Genomic DNA, 27,607 nt, shown 5'->3' on the forward strand with positions numbered 1-27,607 from the left:
GGCACCAGCTGCAGCTGGTGCAGCTCCCCGCTGTGGGGCAAAACCTGCAGCTGGTGCAGCTCCCCGCTGTGGAGCAAAACCTGCAGCTGGTGCAGCTCCCAACCATGGGGCACCAGCTGCAGCTGGTGCAGCTCCCCGCCGGGGGGCAGCTCCCCCACACTGCTCCTCCCTGTGTCCCCATCCATCAGTGGGGACAGCCCATGGTGACGGGGACACTGGTACCCCACCATGCGCTGGGGCTGGGGCCCAGGGCCGTGCTCCATGGGGAGCTCCTGCACCCCGCAGGCACCTGCCTGTTGCAGGCCCCCGCCCAGCGCAACCCCCCGCCACCCCTCGCCCTGGGGCCTCCGCTGCGGGGGCAGGTGCTCCCCACGCCCCGCACCCTGAGCAGCAGCCGGGGGCAGCTGCCGGAGCCCTGCTTGCACGCCGTGGGGCTCAGCAAGGACCAGGGGACCCCGCTGCCCGGCCCCACTCCCCCCGAGCCTGCCCAGGCTCCAAGGACCGCCAGCACCCAGACGGCGACGCCTGACGGTGAGTTTGGGGCTGGCACAGCCAGCCGCTGGGCGCCCCACACCCAGGGGCCATGGGAAAGCTGACATCGCCCGTCTTGGGGGATTTTCTTGCTTCGTCCTCAGCGGTGACAGCCCCGCAGGTGCCTGAGGAGCCCCCGCAGCTGCCCGAGCTGGGCCCTGATGCCTTTGCCGAGGCCTTTCCAGAGCTGGCAGGGGACAGCCAGCAGCTGCAGCACATGCAGGACGAGCTCCTGGCCGACCTGGACATCCCCATCCCCGGCATGGAGGAGCTGCTCAGCTGGCTCGATGCCGTGGAGCCCCAGGACGCCTTCCCCGATTTGCCCAGCAGTCCTGCCCTCAGCCGCTTCCTCTTGCAGCTGCCCGACCTCTGCGAGGACATCGAGGAGCCGAGCACGCAGGGACTGGAAGCCACAGGAGCCCTTGGTGAGGTCCCCTCAACCCCTGGGCTGCGCCCCGAGAAGCTTGAGGGTGGGCTGTCGCTGCAGTCCCCCGTCGTGCCAGCAGTGAGTCCCCCGCTCAGCCCTGCAGCCAGTCCCCTGCCCAGTGCGCTTAGGAGCCCCCTACCCAGTCCACCCCTGAGTCCCCCCAGGAGCCTCCCTGACACCCAGCTCCTCAGTGCCCTTAGTAGACCCCTGCCCCAACCCCCCCCGAGTTCCCTCAAGACCCGCCCCAACCCCAAGGTCCCCAGTGCCCTTAGTAGACCCCAGCCCAAATCCCCCCCGAGTTCTCCCAAGAAACGCCCCAACCCCAAGGGCCACAGTGCCCTTAGTAGACCCCAGCCCAAATCCCCCCCGAGTTCCCCCAAGAAACGCCCCAACCCCAAGGGCCGCAGTGACCATAGGAGACCCCTGCCCAAACGCCCCCTGGGTCCCCTCAAGAGCCCCCCGCCTGCCCCTGCGTCCACCGGCACCAAGCGGGGGGCCAAGCGCCCTGCGCCCAGCAGCACCCCCGGGACAGCGCAGAGCTGCCAGCACAGGAGGCCGACGACAGAGAACCCCCCCGGCAAGGAGAGGAAGACGCTGCTGGGCCAGGCTGGCCAAGGCCGCAAGAGACCGTGCCAGGGGAAGACGGCTGGCAGCAGCACGGTGGCTGGCAGCAGCAGGGAAGCAGGCAGCAGCGGGCAGCAGCTGGCGATCAACAGCACCACGGCACCCAGCAAGAGAGCGCGAAGCCCGGGGGCTGCAGGGGGGCAAGGAGCAGCGGCGCCACCTCCCCGCAGAGCGCGGCTGCTGCCGGAGACTCCGAGTGGGGAGCCCCGTGCCGTGTGGCCCCAGGACAGGCTCTGTCCCCAGGCCAGCGGGGCCAAGACGCTGCAGCACCAGCAAGTGGGGACAAAGACCCCCAGCGAGACTTTGCAGCCGCTGGGGGCCAGGGCCAAGGCGCTGGGGCCAGCGTGCCAGCTGGCCTGTGTGCAGCCGCAGCCCACCTCCAGCAGCCCCAGCAGCATGCCCAGCGCCCCGCCGACAGTGCCAGGCTCCAGCGCTGTGCCTGCTGCCCCCCGGCCCCCAGCTGGCAGCAAGGAAAAGGAGGTGCCAGCACCACCAGGCAGCACAGCATGAACAGGGGACGCTGCCATAGAGCCAGCGCCCAGAGAGCTGGGCCTGCCAGCCGCGTGAAGCACCTGCTCCAGCTTCAGCCACGCTCCTCAGCCCTTGCCCCTCTCGCTTGCCCTCTCCCCTCTCTCGTGCTGGAGCTAGGGGATGAGCTTGCCACTCTCAGGGATGGGCAACAGCGCCAATGGCAAATGCGCGCGCGCCTCACCCAGGAAGGTGGCAATGGCAAGCTGGGGAGATGCTGGCAGCAGCTGGGCTGGGAAAGCTTGGCCATGGCAACTGCTGCTTGGGACACCAAAGGGCTGAGAGACAAGACTTGCTTCTTCTTTCGGGGCATTGCTCTTCTTTCCTGCCTTCTGGATTAAATTCCTCTCCTTAGGTGGTCACTCAGCAAGGCCTCTGCCTGCAGCTCTTTTTGCACTGGCATGCCGAGGGGATAAGAACTGGGAGGTCTTTGGGATAGCAAATGATCAGTGGGATGGGAAGTGATGATGGGGATAGCAATTCATTGGAATGGGAAAAATGGGTTTTATTTGTATTAAATTTAAATTTTTTAATTTTCATTTAATTTATTGGTTTTCTTATTTATTTAATTAAATCCACTTTATTGACTGTGTTGTACAGTATGGCATTGTTTTATTATTATAAAATTATAAGTATTTAATAGTATTAAATATTTTTATATATTAATATATTATAAACTATAAGTATCATTATTTATTACTTTGTTGGGTTTTATTCCTTTTCTACCCTATTAAACTCTCTTTATCACAACGCACTGGTTTGGACTTTGTTTTTCCTTCCGAGTCATTCTGGATTCACTCCGGATGGGGGGACACTAGCGAACGCCTGTGTGCTTCAGATCCAAGGTCACCTTTGCCCTCAACTCAAGATACATATTTGCATCTGTTGTTGTGAAACAAAATTAACAATAGGAACAATAAAGTTACCTACTTGCTAGCAGCAGCTCTACATTTGCTGGGGTCTGCTCTGTGCATTTTGAAGACCATTCCATGCTCTTCAGCCCCTTCAGGAGGAAATGTATGCTTCTAGGAAAATGCGTCTTGACCTGATGCAAAGCTGTGACGCAGCCTGCAGCTGCTGCAAGCCCTGGCATTATACCTGCAGCCCCTCCAACAACTCTGATGTTCCCTGCATCGACTTCAACCACTGCAGCAGGACCTGAGGCCCCTCAAAGCCTTGTCACACACCCTGCAGCCCCTCGAGTCCCTGGCATGTTCCCTGCAGCCCCTCCAAGCCTGGCACAGGCCCTACAGCTGGCTCCGGGGACGACCCCGTTGCTGTCTCAGGCACCAATACACACAAGGGGAAGGAATGCATGCAGAAGTCATCTCGTTTCGGAAGGGCAGAAAGTCCTCCCAAGAAGGGGAAGGAGCAAGAGGAAGGCGAGGCAGCCTACCCCAAGGTAGGGCCATCCCAGGGCACAGGAGGCTGTTGGAAAGGAGAGCAGAGAGAAAAGCAGCAGGAAGCAGGTGATCCCCATCCCTGGACAGCTGCGAGCCATGGGACAAAATTGCAGCTGTCCTCCAGGCGAGCACATTGTCAGCTGGCTGCTGCGCTGCTGGGATAGCAGCTGCGGGAGCCTGGCAGCAGAGGGCAGGGAAGCCAAGCAGCTGGGATCCTTCTCTGGGAAAGGGGGCACTGAGAAAGCGCTTGCAAACAGGGCACAAGCCCTCAGCCTCTGGAGGCGGCGCCTGTCAGGCATGAAGGAAAGGGATCCCTTCTGGGAAGATGCTGTGGGCTTGCTGAGGCTCGAAGAACAGACGGTGCTGGCTGCTACCAGCGTGCTGCAGCAGCGGCAAGACAGAGCCGTGGTGGTTTTCCTCAGCTGGGCAGCTGAGCTCCAGCACAAGCGCTCTCTCCCTGCCCCTCCTCCAACGCCAAGGGGAGAAAAGAGGCTGGCAAGGGCTCAAGGGCTGCCAGAAGGACAGGGAGATCACTCCACAAGGAGCGTCACGGGCAAAGCAGGCTCAGCACAGCCTGTTCCAGTCCAGCCCGGGGCCTGCTCCTGCGGGGGCTCTCCACAGGCCGCGGCCTCCTCCAGGCCACAGCCACCTGCTCCACCGGGGGCTCCTCCACCCGCAGGGGGGCTGCAGCGTGGAGATCTGCTCCACGGGGGACCCATGGGCTGCAGGGGGACAGCCTGCTCCACCAGGGGCACAGCCTGCTCCACCAGGGGCCTCTCCCTGCACAGGCCGCAGGGGAACTGCTGCTGTGAGCCTGGAGCACCTCCTGCCTCCTGCTGCACGGACCTTGGGGGCTGCACAGAGCTTTCTCACTCCTCCCTGAGCCAGACGCTGCTGGGCAGCAGCTTTTCTTCCCTTTCTTAGATGGGCTCTCCCCCAGGCGCAAACATCATCCTTTTGCTCTGCGTTCTAGGCAGCAGCGGGTGGGTCCCTCCTGGAAGGAGCCTCCTGGAAGCGGCCCTGAGCTCCCATGGGGCAGCTGCTGCATTCTCCTCACAGAGGACACCCCTGCAGCCCCCCGCTCCCACAGCCTGGCCACGCAAACCCAAGCCAAGACACCGAGCGAGCCTCCCTGATTGCCAGGCAGCAGCTGGCTCAGTCTGGGACCCCAGGCCAGTGCCCACAAGACTCTCCTGGGCCTTGAAAAGCAAGCCTTGTGGGGACGGAGCACCCACAAAGAACGGACTCACACAACAGGACTCCTTGCCAACACTGCCTCACAGACACCTGGGCCTTGAGCGGGTAGCTCACCTTGAGCGAGCTCATTTCCTTCCCAGTAGCTGAAATGTGCCCTTTCGGGGGCATCTGGGGGCTACAGCGTGCTGCTGAGAGGGATGTTGGAGCTCCTGCAGGGCAGTGCTTCCACTAAGGCAAGGCCTTTTCTGCATCTTCTACTGCCCTGCAAGCGAGGATGCTTGGGGCACACAAGAAGCTGGCAGGGGACACAGCTGCAGGGATTGCAGCGATTCCTAAAGTCATAGCCAAATACAAGAAAGACAGGAGGACGTGATGCTTCCGAGAGAAAGGAGCTCGCTTTGGGGTCCAAATCCGTCCCTTTTTCAGGGAGGAAGAGATGCTGTGCATTTCTCTCGTCCCCCTGAGACAGCCACTGGGTGACGATGGTGCCAAGTGTCTGGAAAGAGACCTTGCTTTCTCAGGCCCAGGTGTCCAGCTGCACACCAAGGCCGTCCCTGGCTTCCAGGCGCAGTTGCCAGGCCCCAGGCCGAGCTCCCCTGCGAACCCCCAGCCCAGCAGACCTTGCTCCTGGCATTGTGGAGCAGCCATTTCATGGCAGCCTTTTCTCCTGGCAGTCAGCTTAGCGCCGAATGCTCTGTCACCGGGACGCCTGAGAGCTGTGGCAGCTCAGCAGAGAGTCACTGTCAGCCTTGGAGCTCACAAAGGTGGGTGGCCGCAAGTGCCCTGAGCGTCCAGCTCGCAATGAGGACTGCTGTGGCACTCAAATTGTCACCTGTTTGCTGCGATGCTGGGATACCTGCTCTGGTAGCCTGGCATCAGAGGCCAGGGAAGCCAAGCAGCTGGGATCCTTCTCTGAGGCAGGGGACACTGAGAGTGGAAATGGAAATGGGGCACAAGCCCTCCGCCTCTCAAAGGAACCCCTCAGATGTTTAGGTATAGTAAACTTATGTATATCTGTGTGACTCTAGACCACAACATGTTAGTGTTCTGGTTTGTCCACTGCTTTGTTGTGGGGGCTTTGAGTTGGCCTCTACTCTTTAGGTGAATGCTGACTTCATATCTATGGTGCACTTTATTCTTAAAATGGGAAGTTTCTACCAATTTCCTGTCCAAAGTTCCTCATAAGCCAACTGCAATCATCATTTCAGATGTATCTCCCAACTTACACATTTCCTAATTCTCCTTGATATTTACTCAAGAAATGCATTTTCACAGAGACGTCATATTTTTCTCTCAACTGGCATCTGGCTGAGCAGAATGATGTCCTTTAATTCCCTTCCACACAATAGGCAACTTGTTCCTTCTGTCTTCTGAACACTTCCTCCTAAGTTCAATGTGAATACAAGTGGCAGAATTTTGCCTCATGTCTTAAATGTGTGGCAGGGCTGCCCTGTCAGGTATATTTATACTGGAGAAAAAAAAAAAAAAAAATAGCCATACACACCATATAACCACTTAACTTTTTCAGTTCTTCTGTTAACAGTGCATGAACATGGGGTTTTGTTGTTTTATTGTTTGTTTTAAACTCCTGACTGCCATATAGCAAACATGACAAAAAAAAAAAAAAAAACCACCCTTTGTTGAGAATCTCTAAGCATGGCTCTACTTTGTATTATCAAATGTCACTTCACCTGAACCATTTCAATCACAAGGGATATCCTTCTGTCAGGCTCCGTAGTACTTCCCAACTTTATGTCACCTGGAAATCTCAAAGCTCATATGTAATTTTTAGTCTTCGGCCACCACGTCCATACTGAACATACCTAAATTTGAAGTCATCTCTGCTCTGAATAGGAGGTTGGGTTTTCAGAGGTCCCTTCCAGCCTACATTTCTCCATGAGTCTTTGCCTCCTTAGCAGCTGCAGTTTCAGAACTGTCTCTGAGAATCACTACAGGTAACCTCTCCTTTGCCGGTAATTCCCTCTTCGAACAGTGTGAACAATTGCAAACTCCCTTGATTCACTTGCAGCCCCAAAGCCCAAATCCATAGATAAGGTATCAGAAGCTCACAGAAAGTGAAATAGATGTAGTTCATCCCCTGTGTAGGGGAGCACTGGTCCTACAAAGGCAAGCTACTAAATTCTCTGGAAACAAATTAGCTTTAATAAATTATCTTGTAAATTCCACATTACCCGCTACTTCCCTAGTCTTATCTCTTCTTGCTACAAAACTTTGCCCAGCGTTGATGTCAAACTAACAGGCCTGCACTTGTCTGGATCACTCTTTACATTCTCCTGGACAGAAGTATATTTGTTACTCTCCCATTCTGGGGACTAGCCCTGATTTGCACAATTGTGGTGTAATTTTCCTACTTGTTGTTCTGTGTGCCAGTGCTGTTAATAGGCTAGGTAGATATCAGCTTGTCATTTTTCACTTGAATCACTGTAGATTTTTATTTCACCTCAGATGATGTTGTGCCTAGTGCCCTACCCTCATTTGCAATGGGAATCCTGTCACTGCCCTTAATATCACATTGTTGTTGCTGTTAGATGCAGGAAATAAGATTTGCAGAATTTGAGACATCATTAACTTTTGATCTATTTTTGCCTCGAGTATGCAACTGTCCTAATTTGTTCTCTTTGTTCCCCCTGGGTTCTGTGGCTTAAGTATCATTTACTATTATTGTTTAATTTCCTATGTGAAGGAGGTTTTGGGTCATTCGTACTTTATTTTTGCAGTTTTTAACCTCTGAAATGTACCTTTTCTCATTGCTTTTTTCCCATCTGAATTTTGAATTTTAACTCTGCCTTTTCTGCACTCCAGTCCCAGAGATGTTTAGTCAGACTCAATGATTCATTTCCTTAGATTTCAAAGTTTGCATTTGTAAGCCTCAAAAATTTCATTCTAAGCCTGGTTTTGTTTTATGTTTTGTTTTATCAGTTTTATGGTATGATAAGCTTTTGCTTCCACTGAAGGTTAGAAGTCATTATGAATAGTGCCAACAAAACAGAAACATAACAATGAAAATGATATTTGAATTCAGAAATAGGTATTTAAAAAGTTCACCTTCTCCAGCACAAATGGGGAAAGTAAAATCAATAAATAAATAAATAGAGCAGTCCTAAATCATCAAAACTGGCCAAAGAATTAGAAGAAGCACTATTTTTCCAAGGCTGCAATGTTTTCCATTCATCTCACTGGGCCAGCAGAGCACTAGAGAGCTGGATGCACTGAACTCCTGGCTCATACCCTAAATGACCTGCAGGAAGATCTTCTTATCTCTGTCCCCCCGTTTCTCCTTTCAATCTCTGTTTTGTCTGTTTGTATCACTAGCTATCAAAGCGCTACTGAGATATGCACGTGCAGCACCCAGCACAACCTTGTTTCAGGCTCCAGTGGGACCTTTAGGCATTACTATCTTATAAACAAGTCACAGTGATAGTGAGTGTAATTACAGTCGTCAAACTATTCCAGCTCCACTTCATTAGCCATGCCCTGAGCTAAATAACATTTTAATCAGTTTGATATGTCATCTGTGGCTTTCTTCACTGTCACTTGCAATCCAGCAAACTCCTTCCTTCATGTTTCTAGATTAGACAGAGGGTTCTGAACTGCAGACATCCACTTCCCTGTTCAGGAAGCAGTGAGACCTTTCATCTTCACCCAGAATTAAGATGATATCCAAGCATCATGAGACACAGCGCGTATGTCTCCTAGGCCCATCCCATAAGAGCAGGACATTTACCTCACATGAGAAGAAGACTTAATGCAGAGGCAAAGCAAGATACTCGGTGTCAAAGCCATGCCTGGATGAGCATTAAAGACAGATCAAAATTACCCAGTACAGGAGGAAAATCTATCATTTGAAGAAGATTATGGTCTCTGATTATTAGTTTCAAAATTAGTTTTTTTCTTTGGATTTCCTCTGAACTTAAACTTAGTTTGGAATGCCTTTGGTTTTGAATAGTTCTGAAATTGTATTACTTCTCCTAAGTAAGTTGATAGTCTGTTCTATTTACGTGAAATTCAAATAATATAGTGAAGGATCTGCCATCAGTTTTACTGTGTGCCAGGCTGAGAGCCTTCCTGTACTTAAAGGCAACCTATAGGAAAGCTGGGGAGGGGGTCTTTATCAGGGCCTGGAGTGACAGGACATGGAGTAATAGCTTTACACTGAAAAGTTAGATTTCTGGTATATGTTAGGAAGAAATTCTTTACTGATAGTACTTCACATCCAGCCACTCCAGCCCCTGGCATGTTCCCTGCAGCCCCTCCAAGCCTGGCACAGGCCCTACAGCTGGCTCCGGGGACGACCCCGTTGCTGTCTCAGGCACCAATACACACAAGGGGAAGGAATGCATGCAGAAGTCATCTCGTTTCGGAAGGGCAGAAAGTCCTCCCAAGAAGGGGAAGGAGCAAGAGGAAGGCGAGGCAGCCTACCCCAAGGTAGGGCCATCCCAGGGCACAGGAGGCTGTTGGAAAGGAGAGCAGAGAGAAAAGCAGCAGGAAGCAGGTGATCCCCATCCCTGGACAGCTGCGAGCCATGGGACAAGATTGCAGCTGTCCTCCAGGCGAGCACATTGTCAGCTGGCTGCTGCGCTGCTGGGATAGCAGCTGCGGGAGCCTGGCAGCAGAGGGCAGGGAAGCCAAGCAGCTGCGATCCTTCTCTGGGAAAGGGGGCACTGAGAAAGCGCTTGCAAATGGGGCACAAGCCCTCAGCCTCTGGAGGCGGCGCCTGTCAGGCGTGAAGGAAAGGGATCCCTTCTGGGAAGATGCTGTGGGCTTGCTGAGGCTTGAAGAACAGACGGTGCTGGCTGCTACCAGCGTGCTGCAGCAGCGGCAAGACAGAGCTGTGGTGGTTTTCCTCAGCTGGGCAGCTGAGCTCCAGCACAAGCGCTCTCTCCCTGCCCCTCCTCCAACACCAAGGGGAGAAAAGAGGCTGGCAAGGGCTCAAGGGCTGCCAGAAGGACAGGGAGATCACTCCACAAGGAGCGTCACGGGCAAAGCAGGCTCAGCACAGCCTGTTCCAGTCCAGCCCGGGGCCTGCTCCTGCGGGGGCTCTCCACAGGCCGCGGCCTCCTCCAGGCCACAGCCACCTGCTCCACCGGGGGCTCCTCCACCCGCAGGGGGGCTGCAGCGTGGAGATCTGCTCCACGGGGGACCCATGGGCTGCAGGGGGACAGCCTGCTCCACCAGGGGCACAGCCTGCTCCACCAGGGGCCTCTCCCTGCACAGGCCGCAGGGGAACTGCTGCTGTGAGCCTGGAGCACCTCCTGCCTCCTGCTGCACGGACCTTGGGGGCTGCACAGAGCTTTCTCACTCCTCCCTGAGCCAGACGCTGCTGGGCAGCAGCTTTTGTTCCCTTTCTTAGATGCAAGATACCTTCTTAAATTCAGTCCAGCCAAGTAGGAAAAGTAAATGTGGACAGCTGTATCTTGGCAAAGAAGATAGTAGGGAGCAAGGAGGTTCAGCAGTCAAGATGGAAGGTGATGCCATGAGGCTTACAGGCTAGTAATGTTCTAGTGAAACCCAGCCTTCCTAAAGAAACCTGCCTGACTACTTGATGTGAATAACAGGCTCTGTTCAGCTCTTTCCTAACACAGAAACGGTGCTGACTGCTTCTTCAGAGTAACAGAAGTTCGAGATACTACTGAAATAGTTGTGGTTCAGATGTAGATCTGATTTCTCCTAAGCACACTGAATTCACAACTGTTGATCCTCCAGAGGAGGCTTTGCAATTGAACACCTGGAGAATAGGTAAATTTCCCGCTGTTGTTCTCCTCTCCTCTTGTTTTGTTTTGTTTTGTTTTGTTTTGTTCCTAGTAGCATAGGCTTAAGACTCTGAAGAAACGGGCTGCTTTTTTTCATTTCCAGCACTGGCTGTTCCTCCTGAGCCCCGCCTTCTATTTTTGCAGTCATAGGACATGTGAATGTAAATTCGTGGAGAGAGGTAGAAAACTCTTTCAACTGGTGTTTTTTCGGCTATGTGGGGAGAACAAATAGAGTGGCTTTGAATATTCTGGCTCTTATTCAGAGCAGCATGTGGAGGGAGACAGATGCGTTTGCTTTTTTAGTGCAATGGCTTCAGAAGCAAGAGGGGAAAAAGCACTTTCTCTGGGAGCTGAAGAAGGTGTCCTAATCACAGGAGAGGTTTCTAAATGGCATATCTTTGCGAGGGTTCCTGTAGTCCGGAGGTTTTTGTTTGTTTGTTTGACGTTGGAAGGTTTTACTCTTAATATTCATGTCCTTCAGCAGAAGTGAGAAATGTGATTTTATTTTGTGCAGTGTAATGGACCCTCCGAAATCTCCTGGGAACGATGAATACCTCGCATAGTACCAATGTGATGACAGTGGAGACAAGGAGAAAGCAAGAAGATCAAAAGAACGTGACCTCATTTCAAAAGAAACCGTTTTGTACAGCAAAGAGTCTTGTGAGCCTGGTGAGAAATTGCGGCATACTTCCTCTCTCAAGTCTGACACTGAATGTAGCTCTAAAAACCTTTCCTCCTCAGCTGTTACAGAGAGATGCCAAGATACAAAGGACAAGACGAAAACCACTGAGAAAGAGCATTACCAAAGGAAGAGGGAACATGCTCCTAGTGAAGAGAAGGAGACTCAAAAAGCAGGTCCTTCCAGCAAGAGAAGGATAAAGTTGAATACAAAGAATACAAACTTGAGCTCCTGATTGGCTTCATGCTGAACTCTGCGCTGTTCTTGTCCTAATCTTGGTCTCTCCATAGATAATATGGTTTAAATCCAAATAGAATCGTGCGATGAGGAAGATCTCACTGCAACAAATTCAACATCTAAAATCAAAGTTGAAATTTTCCGTGATTTTCTTCCTGAGCAGAAGTGTGCGGTACTCCTTTTGTATTAACGTAGAGATTATTTTCAGTTTTGAATGACCACTAGGAAGAAGGTTATTCCGGCATCAAGAAAGTCATGTGGAATGTAACAAAATTTACTGAACCAGTAAGTAAAACTTATATTTTTCTATTTGTTCCATTGTTTCAACTCTTCTGACCCTTCTGGATGGCATAGATAACAGAGGGGAGATCGTGGTAATCGGAGCTACCTTTTCAGGAAGCAAGATAGATAGGCAGCCAGATGTGTATGAAAAGCTCCTCCCAAGCGTGAAGCTCAGCAGGAGGGAAGATAGCGTTGTGCATTTCTGTGTTTAGGAGGCAGTCACCATAAGCTGCTGTCAGGGCCTGTAATTAGGAGCTGTCATCTGGGTACTCAGTGACTTGTGGAATGAGGTTAAGCCACGAAAGACCGTATGAACTTGGAAGTGATGGGAAAACTTACAGTTTTTAAGAAGAATGTTAGTTGTGATTAAGGCAGTAAATTAGATCATCCTCGTAGGAGCTTTCTAAACAGATCAGAAGAGGGCAAGAGTGTACTTAAGGACCGAAAAGGGTGTTGCAGTAGATAGCTGATGAGTTAGATTATGTGATAGAGCTCAGCTGCACACCTGCAAAGGAGCTCAGAGAGACAGTGAGAGGAGGCTGAGCCCCAGAAAATACTTTGCTCCTCCCTTCAGAGGCCCAGAGGAGCAGAGAGATGCACAGTGGCAGGTGGGAACCCGAGGGAAGTTCTTCAGAGGAAGAATGGCTGGGCCATGGACTAGTAAGGGAGAAGCAGAGTTGACTCCTTTGGAGGTTTAGTTAGGAAAACATTAGCTCAAAGTCTTAATAAGAGTAGCTTGAATACAAGGCGGGCGCCAGTCTAGAGGGAGAAGCTTGGTTAAAGTGTGTGGGTTTCAGGGAGCTGTGCAGTAGAGACTTGTAGAGAGGAATTTTAAATAGCACGTTGAATGGGAAATGAGCCCGGGGCAATTAATTGATGATCAAAATGCAAGCTACAATTTTAAATCAGGAAAGAGCTAGACTATACTTTTATAATGAAAAATACGCCAGAAAAGAGTGAGGAAAGTGTCAGTGTTGTTATAAAGGAAGTTACTGGAACAAAGGAAAGGGTTAGAGGAGCAATAAAGCAGAGAAATTCATGCTTTTGTGATAGAAGTGTTGGAACACCAAGGACTGGAGATGGTAGTGATCACAAACTCATTTCCTGATCGCTCAGTTTTCCGTGTGCTGTCTGTATACCCCATGGCACCTACCTCGCATTCAGAAAGCAATGCAACCTTTGGGGTTAAAAAATAAAAACCAGAGAGGGCAGTGCTTTCCAAGAAAAAAAGATAAGTCCTTGTGGCAAACAGGTAGGTGAACGGAGTATGTACGTTCCTTCCTCGGTGTCCTGCTGTTAACGTGAGAGGATATTCACCAGAACCCAGTAGATGATTGCACTCTGGTTCTTGCATTTTTTACCATCTTTCATGAAACAACTTCAGGTTACTTGACAGAAGCTAATGGCCTAAGCTTATGTGCATTTGGCATTGTTTTCTCATTGGTGAGCTTCAAGCCTGTGTCTGGCCCATTATTGCTCACAGAATTTGTGGCAGAGCTAGACTTGGACTTAGATTACTATGCTTAGTCTTAGCACTGCAGATTATTAAAACCCTTTCCATTAAATACTTTCTCAAACTAAGAAGTGACTTTCTGAAATAGCTGTTTTCAGAAGATCTGCATCTTAGCTAAGCAATATGACAGAATTTTGCCTGTCGTTAAACACTGAGGCTGACGACAAGTCCATCAGCAGTTTCAGAGAGCACAGAACAATGTCCAGATGCATGCTCATCTGCTAGGATTTGTGATTTCTGAAACGTGACTTGCATAAATTCATCTTAAGGTTTTGCAGGATCCACTGTGTCATTAAAATAATGCTAATACTAAAACTTACAGGCATCTGTGTAATGCATTTTGGATTTCATATAATTTGCAAAAGTACTTAACGATTCGGTGTCATTTTGTGGTACAGTACAAACATCAAGAGGAAGTGAGAACAAAGAAAATGGTGGTGAAGATGTTCCAAGGCGTTACAACCTTCGACAGAGTAAACCTGTTGACCGCTACCAAGCTCCTATGGAAAGTAGGTTGAACGCACAGTTTCTCTTAAAACCTTATTTCTTGCACATAAGTGAGATAGAATTTTTGAATGCAAAGACGTGTTTGTGCACACAGTTCTATTTCAGTTCTGTACCTTCATTCTGCACATGAACTTCCCTGTTTTTATCAGACACGTGTGTCCTGTGCACATTGTATTTCTTTGCTGTTTGGCGTACTTAGTGCTATGTATCCTTGCTATAACAGTAATTAATCACACTTAATGGTCTTGCTCTTGTGATTTTCAGTTCACCTTTAAACAGGGCGTAGTTTTCCACTTGTACCATGCACTGATGAAAAGCAAAAACAGTTAAAAATTCTTCTGGAGTTAGGGATGAGTGAAACACGTGGCATTTTCTTTATCTTTTGATATCCTCCTCTCTTGAATGTATCTGTATCATTATTCTAAATTCTTTCCTTTCAGTAAGACAAAGAGATCGAGAGAGGACTAACTCGGGCCAGCCGTGTTCTGTCAGACAGAAAGAGTCACTTGAAAATGCTGGGTCACAAAAATATAGAAGACGTGCCAGGTTGGTGTATGGCTAGTGATAGCTCTTACTTATCCGTAGAGCTGTCAGTCTCCTTACTGCCTAATGCTTCAAAGGGTTTTCAGTTTAGTGGTAATTACAGAGTAAGTTTATGATCGGTACTTTGGTAGTCTGAGGATAGAGAGGAAAGAACTATTTGGAGGGGAGGAGGTGGATACTTTTAAGTTGGTTTCTTTTTTAAATCCAATATTTGTGGGTCGCTGATAAGGTGATTATGGAGGTAGTGTCTGAGTTTCTGTAACTGAAATTCTTTGGTTCTGGAACTGAAGCCAGAATCCCCCCTTAAAAATCTTAGTCAGACTATTTAATCTTGAAGGATACAAAGGATTTTCTTAAAACCGAAAATAATTTTATTCGATTTAGAGGGAGAGGCTTTATGGAAGTTTTGTTAGATTTAAAAAAAAAAAAAAGTTATCACTCAAATACTGACTCTAGTTTCTGTTTGGAATCAACTAATGTTTCTATATGAAGTTAACCTTAAACAATAAAAGATCTAAATGAAATCATAAATTGCCTTAGTAATGATAAAGGCTTTTTGGAGTCTGTAAGCAGTTAGTGCGTAGAGAATGCTGTTGATTGCCAGATATTTTGTTGAGCATTCTTGAAAGCAGACAGTTGTCACGAGGAAAATCGTGTCATGGCCTTTGAAATCAGATTCCTAAGGAGTACAGTGGACTGGAAAATAGATCTCAGAGGCAATTTGGAGATAGAATTCCCTTAATTTTTGGTGTTACTTAGTATCTGCTCTATTTTCTTTTTAACTTTCTGGTTTATATGCTTGCTTGCAGACGGAGACGTGCAGATGACATCAGTGATTCTACACCCTCTTGCTCATCTCCCTTGCTTAGCACGTGTGATACGGAGGAGGGTGGTGAGAGCAGTGAGGACGGCGAGAGCACATCTCCAAGAAGGTTGCTGTCGTTAGAGAATAGGGGAGGGATGAATCTCCTTCAAATGAATATTTAGCCATGTTTAAGTTTATCTAAATGTAACTGTGTAAGTTTATGTCAATTAATTAGGTCTTCTATGTATTAATTAATGTCTTCTACATTTGCTTGGCATTATTATGAAAAACAAAAATCTTCGATCTGCATCTTAAAGAAAAAGAAGCCCTATAACTTCTCCTTAATTCAAATCAGGACTTTTCGAGTGAAACGTCAGAAACGGGACCTAAAGAGAGTTTGGAGGGATCAAACGAAAGTTGGAGGAAGTCAGGGAGATGCAATGCAAATAGATAGTGCGGTAAGTCGTAAAGTAATCATCGTGTCAGCGAGTGTTTCCAGTGATTATGAAAGATCTCAGTGTGCCATCTACAACTACCTTTGTTGATGGTTTTCTCTAAAGCAACTTCAAAAATTGCCCAGAATGTTTGCATTGTGCTGAGATAATTTCTGATGAAACCTTGATCTAGGTTGCTGCTTTCTTTAACATACAAACTCTGTGGTGTTGAATTTCTCTTTAGATTGGATTTGAGAACGTGGGTGGTCTTTCGGAACACATCGCAGCTTTGAAAGAGATGGTGATTTTTCCCCTCCTGTATCCAGAAGTTTTTCAGCGGTTCAATATTCAGCCCCCAAGGTAACTCATGACAGTGATAAATCGTAAGTCAGCTGTTTTCAGGAGAAAGTTCAATTAAGCTATCAATATGCTTCCATGCTTCAACATTTTTGGCAGCGGTGAACATTTGTTTTAGTAGTAGCAAAAAGTGGTTTCTTAAAAACGGATAGAATCCAGAATATTTGTATTAAGCAATGTCTGAAAATGGTAAGTTTTACCATCTGGTGTTTTTAAAAAGTTGGGTTAGTTGGGTTGGAGTGGTTTTGTTCTCAGTTTTATGTACAAGTCAGCTTGATTAGTCTGTAAGCAAGAAGGGATTATCTAGTGGAAGTCAATTGTAATATGTTGCCTGGAAGCCCAGTTGTTTTTCCTGCCTACTTTTGCTTGCTTTTTTTTTTTTTTTTTTTTTTTTTTTTCCTCTGAGTTCTAAGGCATTGCTTTTCCTTCCGGCTTTAGGCTTCCTCACTTGCCATCAGCAATAGATGGTCTGAGAGACCAAACCCAGTAACTTAATGCTTTTGAAAGGAGCATTAAATGCTTTACTATCAGATTCTGCATATTGTGAAAGCAAGAATATGCAGTTTATTGCTGCAGAATGAACTGGTGATTCACCATTCAGCCCATTCTCAGATTCTGTGCTGAAGTTTGCCCGTTTGGCTCCGGTTTGCTGTAATCACCCTGTTTGTCAGCAGTTTTGGAAGTGTCCTTCTGGGACAGTATGCTCTCTTTTGAAGGTTTTATACGTTTGAGTTACCCCCTTATTCATTTCTTTGGGTGAAAAAAATGAATTTTCTTGTGAAACCTTGTAAAAACGCGGAACTTCTATCTGTTCTGCCTCTACCCACACTTCAGCTATTACTGCTGTCTTGTACATGACGTGTTTTGGTTAGGAAAGACGAGTTTGTTCTAGAGACGATGGTTGTAGGAGGTACTCGTCATGATGTTTTTTTTCCTATCTGGATCTTTTTTTATTGCAGAGGTTGTCTATTTTATGGCCCCCCAGGAACAGGGAAAACACTAGTTGCTCGTGCACTTGCCAGTGAATATAGTCAAAGTGACAGGGAAATATCATTTTTTCTGAGAAATGCTTCGGACTGCATGAGAAAATACATGGGGGAATCAGAACGCCAACTTCGTGTGTTATTTGAACAGGTAAGGTTGAAATGACAGTGTATTCTGTCAGAGTTGAAACCATTATTTTCTGTGGTCAACGTTTTTAAGTAGCACTTGCTCTTTTTTTTGTATTTTGTTAGTTTTTTTTTCCCACTGAAATGGAAATGCCAGTGTTTCTGCTGTGAATGTCAGCTGTAAGAACTACTGGACCGATTTGCTTCCTGTCACCCGGATACAGTGGGTTGACACAGACTGCTGTCTTCTGTTAGTCATGCCAGATACTCCAGTAGCTCTATCAGTAGAGGTCCCAGAGGCTAAAGTGAAAAATCTAGTTTAGATGACATTCCAACCATGATGTATTTGTGCATTTTTCCTTTAAATAATGCTGTTTTACTCAGTGTTTTCCTGCTAGGCCTGTCAGATGCGACCTTCAATTATTTTCTTTGATGAGATAGATGGTCTCGCTCCTGTGTGCTCCAGTAAACAAGACCACATTCATAGGTATTACAGTTTTGCACCTACATAAAATCTGCTTGATCTTTGGGAAATGAAAAAAAAAAAAAAAAGGGTGATGACCTGTTTAATTTACTGTGAACATGTTAATTTATCCTGAAAACTTGTAACTCAATGCCAAATCAGGTGATTCTAAACGATAGTAGAAACCAATTTACTAAGCCTGATATCAGCATGTAGTCTGTGATAACTTACCTATTTTTTATGTCTTAAAATGAGTCTTGTCCTTAAAAAGCTTGTCCTTTATGACTATTAATGGAAGAAAGTCATGTGGAATGTAACAAAATTTACTGAACCAGTAAGTAAAACTTATATTTTTCTATTTGTTCCATTGTTTCAACTCTTCTGACCCTTCTGGATGGCATACATAACAGAGGGGAGATCGTGGTAATCGGAGCTACCAACAGACTGGATTCTATAGATCCTGCTTTACGAAGACCAGGACGCTTTGGCAGACACTTCCTCTTCAACTTGCCAAATAAAGAGGTGAGAACTTAAATTCAACGTTAGTGCTACCATGGCAAAGTCCAACTTTATAGGAAAAAAAAAATTGACAACTTGAACAAAAGAGTGATATGTGGAGACACTGCGTTGTTCCATGGAGGGCAAATCTGGTACTGGATATATATGGTCAGGATGATACCACCAAGTAGTTAGTTCTATAATCAAACCTTTCATTCCCAAAGTTGTACCTGTTTGCTTAATTATTTAGTCCACTTGGGCGCTTTCATCATGAAGTTGTGTTTTTGGTCTCAATCCTTCACTTATGAGTGAATAGGGGACATGTTTGCATTTGATTGTGCCCCGGATCAGTGGTAGTAGTTTGAGTCATAATTCTTTTCTTCTTTATAGTAATTGTAGCAATTGGAAGCATTGTGCCAGAAGTGCTTTCTGTGAATTTACTGACTGGAAAGCAAATGTGATGAAGTAATGAGACTGTCCCAATGAAAGCTTGTTAAATTTTAGAGAAGTTTTTTGGACAGCAAAGAAATGTTTCTGGATAAATTTTTCATGGCAGTATTTTCCTCTGGGTCCTTAGGTCTCGTAGTTTGGAAACTTGTTATTGAAGCTATAAATGCCTTTTCTTTCACTGTAGGTTCCTAGAAAAAAGTGTAGTGTAACAAATAAGAAATATTCAGTTTCCTGGTTGACAATGCAGAGTATATATTAAATAACTGTAAAATACTTGAAAGTTGAGCAAGTAAGAAAAGCGTATTAGTAGATGAGGGGTTTTGAGGGAGGACTGTTTTGTTTTTTGTTGTCTGTTTGTTTGCCTTTTGGTTTGTTTGTTTCTTGTTGGTATTTTTAAGGAAAACTTGGGACAAGCTAAAATGCAATGATTTTGCCTCCAGGCTAGAAAAGAAATTTTCAAGATTCATACTCGTGACTGGACCCCTCAGCCACCGGACATGTTGCTAGATGAACTTGCTGAGAAATGCATTGGTAAGACTGAAACCAAAACGGATTCTTGCTTGTGACCAAGTTGTAAAGAACCTTAGCTTGTACCAGGCAGTACCCATGCTCTTGTGCCTTGCTGCACAAGTAGTCAACGAGGCAGCTGGCACGCCTTCATAGCAATCTGAGTGAGATGCTTTCATCTATTTACTCTTTGTTGTCGTTCCTCTTGTTGTCTAAGAACGTTAAATGGTTCTGGGGCATCTTCCTCAAGAGTATAGTTTTTGATGAGGAGTCTGCTTCAGCTGCATAAGTGCAGGATATCAGGCAGTGAGCAACATGAAACATCCTTGCAGAGCGGTAGCACTTTGAATTCCCTGTTAAGCTGTTTGGTTTTGGCATTACAAATTCTTTAAATGTTGCATGTTGTAAACCTGGGCCTTGACTGATGTAACGTTTGATTTTTTTTTGTTAGGATACTGTGGTGCAGATATCAAATCTTTATGTACTGAAGCTGCGCTGTGCTCTCTACGCCGATGCTATCCTCAGATTTATGCAAGTAGGGAGAAGTTGCTACTAGACGTAAATTCTATTAAAATAAAAGCAAAGGACTTTTTCATGGCTATGAAGAAGGTTGTTCCAGCTTCAAACCGGATCAAGGCTTCACCCATACAAGCACTATCACCCATTTTCAAGCCACTTTTTCAAAGATCAGTAGAGAATATTTTACAAGTTGTGCAGAAGATCTTCCCGCATGCACAGCTTGCACTAAAGGAGGACCGACAGCAAGGTGTAACCACAGCATCCACTTCTTTATAATTCTGCTAAAGCAAAAACTTGTGGTTTGTGCAATCAACTTAAACCTTTCAGACATAATGGTGGTAGAATTTTATTATTTGCATGTGCATGTCTTTCTTTTGGGCATGTCTGGAATACAACACATAGGTTTTATTGTGGATTCGAAACTGAAATGCCAAATGGAAGCTCTGAATGACTCAATACACAGTAAAGGACGATGCGTTCTCTACTGAAGCATCCTGCTTCTGACGGCAGCTAAGATAATTAGCATTTGTAGAGGTTGACTTGAGGTTTGAAGTATAAGGCACCTATTTTTCTTTAAAAAATCAAAACTCAGATCTTTGGAGGGGAAGCATTTCTAGGTCAATGTTTCTAATTCCTTTCTGAAGAATGTCAGGACCAGGATACAAGTATAACTGGTCTAAGCTAAATATTGTTTTAGCTATCATCATTTTTAACCAGTCTCCTAATTTAAATGTTTGTGGATCGTACTATACACGTGCACGTGAGATCAATTAGCATTGATACTTACTAGATGAATGGAATTCTGTGGCCATCACATCCTTTATCCCCATGCTTTCATTGTGGGAACCTCCTCCAGAAAGAAATGGTCTTGTTTGTTTCTTTTTTAGCTATTAAGCAACTGCAGAAAGTGTTTGTAATCTCCTTTATTCTAAGGGGGAGAAAAAATTCACCAAGAGTAGCATACCTTATATGTACACATCAGTGGGACTTAGTACAACTCTGTAGGACCTTGTGCCATCTCCTTAGATCTGTGGTGGGCTGAACTCTAGGAAATAGCTTTCAGTGTGTGCTCTCAAATGAAGAAAGGGTTTTGGCACTGATTTAGAAGCTGTATTAATGGAAGAGAAAGAGACAAAGGCTATTCAGGAAAGTTAACAAACCTCTTTTGCCTTTCAGAGCATTTCAATCCTATTTTACAAGGTGATATGTTTGACAGTGATGACGATGCATCCTTGGTTTCTGGAGATGAATTAAAAGATGGAATGCCTAACGGACCAGAGAAAAAATGCCTCTGTTTCAGCAGGTAAAGAAAGATAGATCCCTGTTATGTTTAAATCCTCAGGTCTGCTGAGTCTTTGTAAACAGTTCCAGCTGTTAAAAGTGCGAGGGGTGGTAGACGAAGGGGTAACATCAAGTTTGTGTGTTGAAGGGGTGCTTGGTATTCACAAGAAGAAAGGGTGGAGGGACTAAAGTTGTAATGAAGTTGCTCTGAATGACCAAATTGAAAAGCCCAGGCTTCTCTTCGTAAGCCAAAGTGATCCGTAGACTACCAGAACACGTTGACTTAATCCATGGCATTCTTTGAAAGACTCAAGACCACATAAATGTGCTGTCTGTCCTTTTAGCTAAAAATACCCCAACTTTATGGGTTTGTGTTGCCACCTTTTGCCCTTCTGTTTTCCACGATTGTTAAACCAGTAGTGAATTATGTAGCAGAAAGAAAACTGAGAAAGGGCTTGTTAAAACACCCTGAGAAAAAATTGAATGGTGTCTTTATTTGTTAAGCCACCAAGTTGTGTTAATCTTGTGATATTTTAGTATGGAAGTCATGCAAGCCCACAGTTGGAAAGTTAGATCATGTTGTCACAGCTGGATCAGTTATTTTTCTCAGTTTCTATTGCTGTGCTGTCCAGAAGATTTTCTGTGCTTTAGAGCAAGGCTAAGTCTCTAGCATCTTTGATTTAAGCCAGCAGAGGTACAGCCTGATTGTAGTGGGGAAACAAATGCTCCTCACCAATTTATTTCCTAGTAGTAAAGCAAGATTGCAGGGATATTAATTTGCAGTCTTGGTTTAGTTAAGAATAGGAAACACAAGGGAAGAAGATGAAACAAAGGGAAGAAGGTGAAACAATTGGAATGACTGAATAACTTAACTGGAAATCTTACATGTATTTAATGTACCGCTGCCATTTGGATTATTTGGGGAGGGAAAAGAAAGTCTATAGGAAAATTACTTGGAACATCTGTGTGTCTATTCAGCACCTCATTTATAAGCTTGTTTTCTTAACTCTTGTTCTAGGAGTGCTTTCTGTGAACCAACATCATGCCAGCCCCGTCTGCTAATAGTAGGAAAAGAAGGGTACGGCCAGGTTTCTTACGTGGCACCCGCGGTGCTGCACGCTTTGGAGAAGTCTCCCGTTCACACCCTGGACCTTTCTGTTCTGCTTACAAACGTTGCACCGCCAGAAGAAATCTGCGGACAGGTACCTTTTTTCTTTTTCTTCTCATCGGATTCACTGACTGTATGTAAAGGATCAATCGAGTTGCAAGTAAGGTGAGCAAAATTCATTGGTAATGGAGGTGGCCTTGTTTTAATGTGCTGGGATGTTTGCTTCTGTCTGAAAATCCCCTTTTCTTTTAGACAGCACCACAAACAATCTGGATGTTGTACATGTCGACATTTTCCATACCCAGTTTTACAGTGAGGCTGTTGCTAGCAGCTCAGGAAGCTGGGCGGTGTTGCTAATAAACATCTCTTTGTGGAAAGAAATGCTGCTCATGTCACTGGGATCCAGAAAGTAGTTCTCATTGCCTCTTAGGACTGTGTGCTCCCAGTAGATGGCTCTGTATCAGACTGCATGTCGGCTACTTTTTGTAGCCTTCTTCTAAATTATATTAGTAAGGCAACCAAGGTTTGGGGCTTCTGTTTATTTTGTTTTCGCACGGACATACACAACTTGTGCTGTTGCAGTATGTGCAATAACAGCATTAACATTCAGAAAACACTTCATTTGCACGGTGATGTGGTTTTAACTAGAAAAAATGAACAGATTTGGTGTTTTTACTTTTAGGCAGGAAATCCATTTTCTTGTTTGGCATCACTACCTTAAAATATTTTTACCTTTAGTGGAAACGTTTGAGAGCCATACAAGTAAGGACAGACATGTTACACGACTGAATACTGATGTGTCCCTTAAGCGGGACATTTCCTTTCTTTGTTATGCGATGATTGTGGCTGTGGCCATATAGCTACGGTGTCTAGCCACTGCCTGAATATATCCTTCCCATCTTCTGACTAGAGTTCTCCGAATACTGATAATCTGAAAGGGTGCACAGAGAAATTCCTTATGTGAAAGGATGCTTGCCACTCTGTTCGCGTAGTTTCATTTCATGGGGCAGTCAGATGGCTATGTAGCTATGTATTAAGAGGTTCTTGTACGTGTTTTAGTTTTCTTACCCAAGCTTTCCTTTTCACTAGCTGATCCGAAATGCTCAGAAGACAGCACCAAGCACAGTTTATGTCCCAGATATCCATTTATGGTGGGACAATGCCGGACCTGCCTTGAAACTTACTTTTCTAACTCTACTACGTAACATTCCAGCATTTTTGCCAGTTTTGCTGCTTGCTCCATCTGATGTACGTCACTCAGATCTCCCAGAAGAGGTATTTGTCAATACTTTTCTTACTATTTCTTCAGTGTCTTGTAATTTATGAATGCTTTCAACATCAAACTGGTGTGCTTTCTTAAATGCATAGTGTTATGCATTACTGTTACAGCCTGTGAAAATGTAGCCTTTTAAGGCCAGGAAGATAACTTTTTTCAATTTGTGTTCTTCAGGTATTCTTAATTTTAAAAGGTACTCGTCTTTTTGGAATAGAAGATGATTTTTTGTGGCCTTAAATCTGAACTGTCTTGCCTCTTTCTGCTTTAGATCCAAAAATTATTTAATAAGGAATTTGGAGAAGTGTGCAATATTGAGTTGCCTGGTAGGGTAGAGAGAGCAGCCTTTTTTTGAGGACCTAATTCTAAATGAAGTGGCTAAGCCTCCTGTAAAGAAAAGAGGTGAGGAGGATATGAGAAGTACATCTAAAACTTTCCTATCGAAGTTACTAGCTCTTTGGGCTTTGCTTTGGTGGTCATTTTCTGTCAGGATTTTGTCATATGCTTGTATTTGAGTACTGTAAATTGGCTAATTTTTCCTGATGAATTGAAGTTGATTGGACATTGGAAGTTGTGCCTGTAGCACCACCAGCTGAGCCTCAGAAGCCACAAGAGGAAGAAGTAGAGATGCTGGAGGAGGAAGAGAAGGATACCTTGTGTGACCTTAGAATTTTCTTGAGGGACGTTACTCACAGACTTGCCACTGACAGACGTTTCAGGGAATTTGCAAAGCCCATTGACCCACAGAAGGTAAAGTAGTGCTGATCTGTGTGTGTCTGTAACTTCTCAGTGTTCGTATTTCTCAGCGTTTTGGGTGAGGTTCAACTTTGTTTTTAGGGCTGCACTGTTAGGATTTTGCAAGAAGCAGAGGCAGTGCTTTTACTTCTGCTGACTCTCAAATGTCTCTTATGGGATTATTCGCTGAAAGCCCTGGTTTCGTTCTAAAAAGCCAGTCCAAATGCCAACACAGTTTGCTCGTGAAAAGGCTTTGATACGTAGGCGTGTCACAGCACTGAAAAGCACAGAGATCTTTCCTTATAATTACAAACAGTATTTACAGGACTACTTGAGTGAAGTCTGAAGCCCTTTATTGGACTGTCAGTTCCTGTGGGAACAGGAATAGGAGCAGCAGTTTGTAAAAATAAGTTTTGAGATCCTGTTCTCTGTTTCATCTGGAACTTCTCAATAGGAATCAACCATAAGTGCAGTGTGTTTTCGTTTTCCTCCAATTGGCTGCTTAGATGCCTTTTTCTCCTTGATTTATGAGATAAGCCTAAACTAGGGGCGTATATTTCAAAGACAGATGTAACTTGAATATACCTGGGGATCAGCAAAGTCCTCTTCTTGTGGGCATTCACTGGCTTTTCTTCTCCCTTTCAGACTGGAGGACGTTTATCCATCTTGCAAAACCATTGTTATATTTGGCGTAATTGTTGGCAATTTCCGCAGGAAAAAGCTTGAACTTGAAGACAATGGGTCCACCCACACAGCCCTTTCAAAGCAGTTAACCTTAGTCTGTCAGTAGTTTTCCTGTAGTAGTTTTTCGCGTTTGTTTGATCATGCCTTTACCTCATTGCTCACATTCTCAGACTGCTGGGGTTTTATATTTTTGTCATTTTCTTAGAAAATGGCGAATGATGCATATCCCGGCTTCCAGATGATTCGTTCCTGTTACTCCCAATTTGTGTCAGGCTGCGTTTGGTTGGAAATGAAAATGTAATTGCAAATTCCCCTGAACAGCACAACATGTCTGTGGTATTAATTAAAGCACTGTAAATAGGTAGAATATCTGAGAATGCATTCCTTCAAGCATGGCCGTGTTTTTTTAAACCTACAGAGGAGGCAAAATACGGTATTTAGGCTTAGTAGATGAAATGTATTGCTTCTGTGGTGGCAGATCCGTGTCTTGAGATTTTAAACCTGGTGGATCTCGTGCTCGAACCTTCAAAGGAGATGTTACATAGACAATAAACCGTCCTCCTTTTCGGGGAGGACTCTCCTTAGGTCATTCAGAAAACGCCTTCAGTCTTCATTCACTGCAGCATTCACAAAGTGAATGCCTTCCTGTAAGGTTAGTCACTGATGGCCACTCATTCCATGCTTTCACTAAGAAAAACCTTCGCAGCTTTGCATCTGAATTTCCAGCCCCGCGTTTAGGTGAGCCCGGAGCGGCATCAGGCATCGCTGGGCTCCTCGTCCGGCGGCGCTGGTGAAGTGAAAGATTCCAAATGTGAAGTTTGACAGTGAGCTGAGGGGCTTATGCTGGCCCGGTGGCTCTCTAAGCCCCCGTGTCTGAGCAGCGGGAGCATCCGAGCAGCACAGGACGGAGCTCAGCAAGAGGCTGGGGTCAGGGCACTGCTGCAAATAGAAATGCTTTGTGGGCTGCAGAGGTTAACCAGGTACACGGCACTGTTTTACTACATGGTGGAGACCTATTGAGAGTGTTTCTGCCCTCCTTTTTAGCTGAAACATCCCCAGATTCTAAGGGGAAAAGGAATAGAAGGGACTTGCGGAGGTAATCTGGCCCTGCCTCCTGCTCAAAGCGAGGTTAACTTTGAAATGAGATCGGGTTGGTCTGGGTCTTGCCCACTTTTGCAATCTTCCAGGGACGGAAATTGCTTCAAAGTTGCCAGCAGATCTCCTCGACCTCTCCAGACAGCTGCCTGCAGTCCCCAGCCGCTGTAGAGGTGCCGCTACATCAGAAGGCCTGAAATAAAGAGGTTAAAGGCAAATAGTTTCCATTTGGTTTGATGATGAAGTGGCAAACAAGAGGAAGAGTTGCAAGCTCCCTTCTTAAATTCAGTCCAGCCAAGTAGGAAAAGTAAATGTGGACAGCTGTATCTTGGCAAAGAAGATAGTAGGGAGCAAGGAGGTTTAGCAGTCAAGCTGGAAGGTGATGCCATGAGGCTTACAGGCTAGTAATGTTCTAGTGAAACCCAGCCTTCCTAAAGAAACCTGCCTAACTACTTGATGTGAATAACAGACTCTATCCAGCTCTTTGCTAACATAGAAATGGTGCTGACTGCTTCTTCAGAGTAACAGAAGTTCGTGATACTACTGAAATAGTTGTGGTTCAGATGTAGATCTGATTTCTCCTAAGCACACTGAATTCACAACTGTTGATCCTCCAGAGGAGGCTTTGCAATTGAACACCTGGAGAATAGGTAAATGTCCCGCTGTTGTTCTCCTCTCCTCTTGTTTTGTTTTGTTTTGTTTTGTTTTCCTAGTAGCATAGGCTTAAGACTCTGAAGAAACGGGCTGCTTTTTTTCATTTCCAGCACTGGCTGTTCCTCCTGAGCCCCGCCTTCTATTTTTGCAGTCATAGGATATGTGAATGTAAATTGGTGGGAGAGAAGTAGAAAACTCTGTTTCAACTGGTGTTTTTTCAGCTATGTGGAGAGAACAAATAGAGTGGTTTTGAATATTCTGGCTCTTATTCAGAGCAGCATGTGGAGGGAGACAGATACGTTTGCTTTTTAGTGCAATGGCTTCAGAAGCAAGAGGGGAAAAAGCACTTTCTCTGGGAGCTGAAGAAGGTGTCCTAATCACAGGAGAGGTTTCTAAATGGCATATCTTTGCGAGCGTTCCTGTAGTCCGGAGGTTTTTGTTTGTTTGTTTGACGTTGGAAGGTTTTACTCTTAATATTCATGTCCTTCAGCAGAAGTGAGAAATGTGATTTTATTTTGTGCAGTATCGCGGACCCTCCGAAATCTCCTGGGAATGATGAATACCTCGCCTAGTACCAATGTGATGACGGTGGAGACCAGGAGAAACCAAGAAGATCAAAAGAACGTGACCTCATTTCAAAAGAAACCGTTTTGTACAGCGAAGAGTCTTGTGAGCCTGGTGAGAAATTGTGGCAAACTTCCTCTCTCAAGTCTGACACTGAATGTAGCTCTAAAAACCTTTCCTCCTCAGCTGTTACAGAGAGATGCCAAGATACAAAGGACAAGACTAAAACCACTGAGAAAGAGCATTACGAATGCAAGAGGGAACATGCTCCTAGTGAAGAGAAGGAGAGTCAAAAAGCAGGTCCTTCCAGCAAGAGAAGGATAAAGTTGAATACAAAGAATACAAACTTGAGCTCCTGATTGGCTTCATGCTGAACTCTGTGCTGTTCTTGTCCTAATCTTGGTCTCTCCATAGATAATATGGTTTAAATCCAAATAGAATCGTGCGATGAGGAAGATCTCACTGCAACAAATTCAACATCTAAAATCAAAGTTGAAATTTTCCGTGATTTTCTTCCTGAGCAGAAGTGTGCAGTACTCCTTTTATATTCATGTAGAGATTATTTCAAACACTCTTGAAGTGCTTGATGAGTTAACAGTCTGCAGATTTGTTATCATATCAAAAAAACCCCAACTTGGTAGACTATTCTTTTCCCAGTTTTGAATGACCACTAGGAAAGAAGGCCTGAAATAAAGAGGTTAAAGAAAATTAGTTTTCATTTGGTTTGATGATGAAGTGGCAAACAAGAGGAAGAGCTCTCCCCCAGGCGCAAACATCATCCTTTTGCTCTGCGTTCTGGGCAGCAGCGGGTGGGTCCCTCCTGGAAGGA

General features: G+C 45.7%; 2 protein-coding genes across 2 annotated transcripts in view; both read left to right on the plus strand.

The window, feature by feature from the left end:
- Window positions 1-383: 383 nt before the first annotated feature.
- Window positions 384-13,206, plus strand: LOC311428196 (uncharacterized protein; the record flags this gene model as incomplete). Its single annotated transcript, XM_084539732.1, has 4 exons — window positions 384-531; window positions 636-1,213; window positions 1,286-1,364; window positions 13,163-13,206. The coding sequence occupies exons 2-4, from the start codon at window positions 749-751 to the stop codon at window positions 13,204-13,206; spliced, it is 588 nt and encodes a 195-aa protein (XP_084395858.1). The 5' UTR covers window positions 384-531; window positions 636-748.
- Window positions 11,963-27,607, plus strand: part of LOC311428197 (ATPase family AAA domain-containing protein 2-like) — a 43,360-nt gene continuing 27,715 nt past the window's right edge. The window contains exons 1-7 of the mRNA XM_084539733.1: window positions 11,963-13,701; window positions 14,140-14,245; window positions 15,052-15,174; window positions 15,403-15,505; window positions 15,726-15,841; window positions 16,798-16,972; window positions 17,346-17,434. Of these exons, the coding sequence (XP_084395859.1) occupies window positions 13,695-13,701; window positions 14,140-14,245; window positions 15,052-15,174; window positions 15,403-15,505; window positions 15,726-15,841; window positions 16,798-16,972; window positions 17,346-17,434 (719 nt within the window). The 5' untranslated portion in view covers window positions 11,963-13,694. The remainder of the gene's footprint in view (window positions 13,702-14,139; window positions 14,246-15,051; window positions 15,175-15,402; window positions 15,506-15,725; window positions 15,842-16,797; window positions 16,973-17,345; window positions 17,435-27,607) is intronic.

This window comes from Aythya ferina, assembly GCF_964211825.1.
Source record: "Aythya ferina genome assembly, contig: HAP1_SCAFFOLD_36, whole genome shotgun sequence".
Lineage (NCBI taxonomy): Eukaryota > Metazoa > Chordata > Aves > Anseriformes > Anatidae > Aythya > Aythya ferina.